Raw genomic sequence first — 6,000 nt, 5'->3', positions numbered from 1 at the left:
TCTGGCCCCCGGGCTCCCGCTCGCCGCTGCAGCGCCTCTCGGTTCTCCGCCCGCCCGTCGGTCCCCGCTGCACCCCTCGGGCTCCCCCGACGCCCCACGCCCCAGCGCTGCCTCCCCTCCCCGGGGCCCGGCGCCCAGCAGGCGGGACCTCCCCGGGGCGCCCGAGCCCGCGGGTCCCAGCCGCGCTCCGGCAGCTCCGGCGGCCCCGGGGCGCGCGGCGAGGTCACGCGCGGGCGCCCGGCGCGTCACACCTGTCGGGGGGGCGGCCGCGGCGGGGGCGGGGGCGGGGGCTCGCGGCGCCTGCGACCGCCGAGGGCAGGGGGGAGGAGGGAGAGCGCGTTTCATCATCGGCGACCGCGCCGCGGCCACTTATAAAAGTTCTGGGCGCGCACCCGCTCGCGCAGTCTCCGCGCCGCGCTCCCGCCCGCCGCCCGCCGCCCGCCGCCCGCCGCCACCATGGGGCTCTGGCCCGAGCCCGACGCGCGCCGCGGCAGCGACGCCCCTCCCGGCCGGCCCCGCCGCTGTCCCCGCTCCGTCTTCAGCAACATTAAGGTGAGCGCGGAACATTAAGGTGACCCGTCGGGGCCCGAGCGGCGGGGGCGCACCTGGGGCGGGGGGGGGGCGCCTCCGCGGGTCCTGGCGGGGCGAGGGGCGCCGGGGCAGCGCGTCCGTGCCGCGCGTCCGTGCGCGTGTGTGCGCGTGTGTGGACCTCCGCGCGCTCTCACGCCTGCAGGGGGTAGCAAACGGGACGCTGGCGGCCCCGACGGTGCCCTCGGAGGGCGAGCGCCCAGCCCTTTACAAGGAACGTCGTGGAGGGGCGCCTCTCCGTGCGCGGGCAGCTCACTTGGAGGAGGGATGAGCTGGGGGGGGCGGGGGGATGACGGGCTGTGGTTCCTTGGAGACGATCAGAGCCGAAGGCATGGGGCGGGGGGGGGGGGGGGGGGGTCGGAAGGGATGTTCTCCTTCCCCTAAAGCAGCTGTGCCCGGCTCTGCTGCCCCGCTGCTGCTGCGCTGCTGCCCGCGAAGTTCAGAATCCCCCCGCCCCCCGCCCCCCACCCCTGCCCCCCACCCCTGCGTGCTTCCTGGTCTGGAAACGGCCCCAGGAAAGCAGCAGGCCCTCACGGTATGTTCAGGAACATCGAAGCAGGTGCCTCTCTCCTGGCAAGTTATGGGAAGTGGGTGAACAGAAGATGGGGGTGTAGCTGGCCTTAGGGTGAGGACACTTTCTTCCCGAGGGCAGACAGAGCTGCTGTGCTGAGGACTGCAGAGCCCCCAGGGAGGCTCCTCGAGGGTAGTGGAGGCGGGAGTGGGGGGAGCAAGGCGCAGAGAGGTTGTTTCCAACAATCCTACAGTTAGATGGGGCTAGGTAAAGCCTCCGGCGCTGCAATTAAAGGGAAAATAGGGGAAGGGTGTCGCTGTGGACTGATTAGGTGTTCAACAGGAAAGTTGAACCGTGTTCAACAGAAAGCCCACCTAGCCTTATTGGTATTCTTAGCAGGGGAGCTGGGATCCCCACTCCTGCTTCTGCTCCATCCCCACAGCACGATAAATAGAGGCTGAGTTGATTCCATGCTTGGGTGTAAATAAGACACAGAAATTTTGAGACAGTTTCAGATAATTCTCAAATTGCCTCACCTTTGGCCAGACCTGGATGAGAACACTGTGTGCGGTTGGTTTTGCTCCCACCATTCAAAAGAGTCTTGGAGAAGTTTCAGCAGAGAACTATAGAAAATTTGGTGTTTATAAATTAGGGATTGGGAGGAAAGGGTGGGAGCAACTGCTGGGTGGTCCGGAAAGAAGGAGGCCCAGGAGAGAGTCAGGGTGGGGGCAGCTCTCCCTATTTTACCAACAAGGGCAAGAAGGGTAGCTTGTCCCAGAACAGTTTCCTGACAGTGAAGGTTCCCCTCCCCCTCCCTCCCCAGCAAGATTGATCCATTTAGACCTGCTCTGAGTCCCTAAAATTAGTTTATGGTAGCAGTTTCTTTGAAGAGCTGTAGAAATGAGATAATTGTTCACATGTTGATGATTTTACCGCATGTGCCTGAGGCCTGGACCCAGGCCAATTGGCCTCTTAAAGGTTCACACCATTTAAGAGTTTTTCTTAACTCTAAAAATCAGATTCTCTTAATTATTACCTCCACTGACCCATAGCAACTCTGAAACCAGAGTGTAGAGAGACTCCCACTTAGCGGCACTTAACCTGAAACCAGGTACAATTTGAATATCTCAAGGCAAATCTGGGACCTAGAATTCCCTTAGTTAAGCTCACGTAACGCTTTTTTTTACAGGGGGTTGTCGGGGGATTGCAGTTTGTCGGGAGATTCCCTCCTTCTAGTGAGAGGCTGGGTGACTCCTCTGCCCTCTCCCACTGGGTGATGGACTGCATGTGTCTTATGACATGGGTGACATGGGTGCAAACAGGGAACACCCAGCCTAAGGACCCATCATTTTCATGGGTTCCTCACTGCTGGAGCAGACTAACCAATTGGGTTTATGACTTTCCTGCAAAACCCCACATACCATATGGTTTAGGGGAAGGGGATGAGGCCAGGAGACATCCAAGTCTAAGTCTAACCTCTTACTAACTAGGTGACACATGGGAAATTTCTCACCTTCCCTGGCAGCAGAGTCCTTATGTTAAAACAACAAACAAAAATGGGTACTATGAATGATCCCCACGTCATGGAGCTCCTTAAGGATTATGTGGGAGGAGACATAGTAAAAGGGTTTTGTAAACCATGCAGGACTCTCCAGGATTGGCATCAAGAAGATGTCAGTTCTTTCCTCAACAAACAGGACTGCACATTTAAACACCATTTAGGACCTGCTGGTCTACCAATTATGCCTTACAGGAGGCATAGTTAATAGCTAAGAGAAACTATAGTTAGCAATAACGTCCAAAGGAAAAGTAATAGTAGCTAACACTAATGGAGCTCTCTGGATGGACCAAGAACTTTGGACATATTTCACCCATATTTAATCCTCACTACAACTCTGTCTAGTGGATACTATTACTATCCTATTAATGATGAGGAAAACAAGGCTTAGTGAGGTGTGGACACATAGCCAGAAAGGGGTGGAATGTCTAACTGGGTGTGTGAAACCCCAGGGTCAGAGTCTGACCGCCGTGCACCCTGCCCTCACCATCACACAGTACTGCTCAATTTTGGTTTGGCACTTGGGGATCCAGTAGGTATGCTTGTTCCGAGGGGTCAGTGCTTTCTTCAGGCCCTCCTGACACACACATCCCAGCCAGGAGCAGGGGTCACTGTCACAGCTACAGGGTGGATGTTCCCAGTCAATAACAGGGTCACCACACCTTTTCACTCCACAACTCTCCCCTAAAGAGCCTGGTGACTCTTATTTATGGGATGAGGTTTTTGTACTCTCTCCTGTAGGAGTAAATGCAATTGTATTTATTCTGGAGATGTCTCTACTGCTTCTGGCTTACAGGATTCTTAAGAAGCAGAAGACCTGCTCACTAGTCATTGTCAGAGAGAACACTTCAACATCCAGGACTCTAAATTAGGAACAGTTCATTCAGCGATTGTGGGGGTGGGGAGGCAGGAGAGAGCCTTTGTGGCCAACTCATCCTGGCAGCCTCAAAGAGATCTGTTTCTTTTTAAAATGAAATTTGGGGGGGGGGCAAACATAGATTATCTTATAAAAGGAGTAGACCATTGGTAATTGCTGTCCAAATTTCAGAAACTCCCACACCTCAGGCCCCAGCATAGAGAAATAGTATATATCTATCTAGTCAGTGAGGGAGAGTCCAGTGGGGATGGTGGGCAGGGGACGCACGGTGAGAAGAAAGGGAGAGACAGATCTCACAGCTTGGCCTGAGTGGCCCAGTGACCTCTGACCTGGGAGGGAAGCCCCAAAATGAGGGAGAGATACTTTATCCTAGCCTGTGTCCGTAACTTCCTAAGGCCTCTGACACCTAACTTTGGGGAGACATCTTGGGCTTAACGTCTTGGTTTTCAGAGGGGAGTACTATATCCCACCAATCTGACTGTTCATGCCTCTCAAGAGAATACCCGGGAACAAAGAATTCCTTAACTGACCTCATGGATTACGAGGTGTCCACTTCTCCTGCCCTGGGTTAATGGGTATTAACTGATATTCAGGACAGCATTATCCATCCTCTGAGAGATCCTGGCTTGCCCTGCTTATATGTGGGGGTGGGGGGAACTGGTTGGGTAGGGGTCACAGGTCACATCTTTCCTCCTATAATGATACTCAAAGCCCTTCTCCTGGTGATGAATTGTGACCTACAGAACAAAGAGAAGAGTGATTTATGTCTCACAAAATGGATAGCTCGTCTTACCTCCTTCTGATCATTCTCCTGTGTCTGTAATAGTGACTTTTTTCCCATTCAAGTAGACCCAGATATGATGTTGAGATGTTGGGTTGGGAGCATGGCTTCCCCACATCCTCTTTTGCTCTGTTTGTGGAATGAAGAGGAGTGTGGGTGGTCCTCTGTGCAGACCTCGTCCCTCCTTGTTCTCCCTCTTCACACCTCTGCTTGGTTTTATCCCATCCCATGGGTTTACCCACTTCTAGCCCTTGCTTCACCCTGCTTTCTGCTTGTGGCGGTGCTGGCCTGAGAAGAGCTCCATTTATGTGCCAAAGCCAGAAAGCTGTGCATGGTGAAGCTAAGAAGCTTGGGATGCTCCAGGCTGTGGACCCATCAGAGGACCTTGCTTGGGGCTGGGTGAGTCTGGCCCCCATTTAATATCCTAAGTTCATTACCATGTGGGCATTGCACTCTCAGTTTCTGTTGAAGAAGGACATAAAGAAATAGCTGTGTGAATGTACACTTGTCTGTACCACACAGGACCAGCACAGACGGGTTGTCACCATGGTCTTTGGGGGGTCCTTTTGAGGGAACATGGGAGAGAGCTGAGTTCTTAGTACCAGACAAAGCTTGATTTATTTTGAGTTTTTAAAATACTTTTTATTTTGAAACAATCATGTATTCATAGGAAAAATAGTATGGAGAGGTACCATGTACCCTTTACCCGGTTTCTCCCAATGGGTCCATACGTCATATTGCGCTATAATACCAAAAGCAGAGAGTTGACATGGCGGTAATGTGTATAGTTCCATGCCATTTTGTCATACAGATTCATGAAACTACCACCCCACTGCCTCAAGACACAAAACTGTTTCTATCGCCACCAAGATCTCTGTTGTGCTACTCCTTTGTAGTCATGCCTGCCCGCTTCCGCCTGCTTCCGACTGACTACCATCACAACCACTAATCTGTTCTCCATCACTATAATTTGTCATTTTGAGAATGTCACATAAATGGAACCATGAGATATGTAACTGTTTAAAATTGGCTTTTGTTGTTTAACATAATACCCTTGAAATCTGTCCAGGATGTTGCTTGTATCAATAGTTCCTTTTTATTGCTGAGTTGTATTCCATGGTATGGATGTACTGTGATTTATCTAATCATTCACCTATTTATCTAATCATTCAACATTTGGGTTGTTTCCAGTGTGGGGCTATACAAGTAAAGCGGCTGCTATAAACAATCATGTACAGGTTTTTGCGTGGACATAGACTTTCATTTTTCTGGAATAAATGCCTAGGAGTGCATTTGCTGGGTTGGATGGTAGTTGCTTGTTGATTTTTTTTTTTTAAGAACCTACCAAACTTTTTTCCAAAGTGGCCATACAATTTTACATTTGCACCAGCTATGTAGGAGAGATTCAGTTTCTCTACATCTTTGCCAGCATTTGGTGTTGTCACTAATTTTTATTGTGGCTATTCAGATAGGTGTGAAGTGACATCTCAGCATGGTCTTCATTTGCATTTCCCTAATGTTGAACATCTTTTCATGTTCTTATTTGCCATGTGTGTGTGCTCTTCATTGAAATGTCTGTTCATATAGTTTGTCCTTTTTGTAACCAGATTTTTTTACTATTGTTTTGAGAGCTGCTTATATATATGAGATACAGGTCCTTTGTTGGGCATGTAGTTTGCAAATAT

General features: G+C 51.5%; 1 protein-coding gene across 1 annotated transcript in view; it reads left to right on the top strand.

Moving 5' to 3' along the window:
• The first annotated feature begins 438 nt into the window (after positions 1-438).
• Positions 439-6,000, top strand: part of SLCO2A1 (solute carrier organic anion transporter family member 2A1) — an 80,282-nt gene continuing 74,720 nt past the window's right edge. Inside the window, exon 1 of the mRNA XM_055321722.1 lies at positions 439-552. Coding sequence (XP_055177697.1) covers positions 457-552 — 96 coding nt within the window. The 5' untranslated portion in view covers positions 439-456. The remainder of the gene's footprint in view (positions 553-6,000) is intronic.

Source organism: Nyctereutes procyonoides, unplaced genomic scaffold (genome assembly GCF_905146905.1).
Source record: "Nyctereutes procyonoides isolate TBG_1078 unplaced genomic scaffold, NYPRO_anot_genome, whole genome shotgun sequence".
NCBI classification, from domain to species: domain Eukaryota; kingdom Metazoa; phylum Chordata; class Mammalia; order Carnivora; family Canidae; genus Nyctereutes; species Nyctereutes procyonoides.
This window is presented reverse-complemented; position numbering and strand designations above follow the sequence as displayed.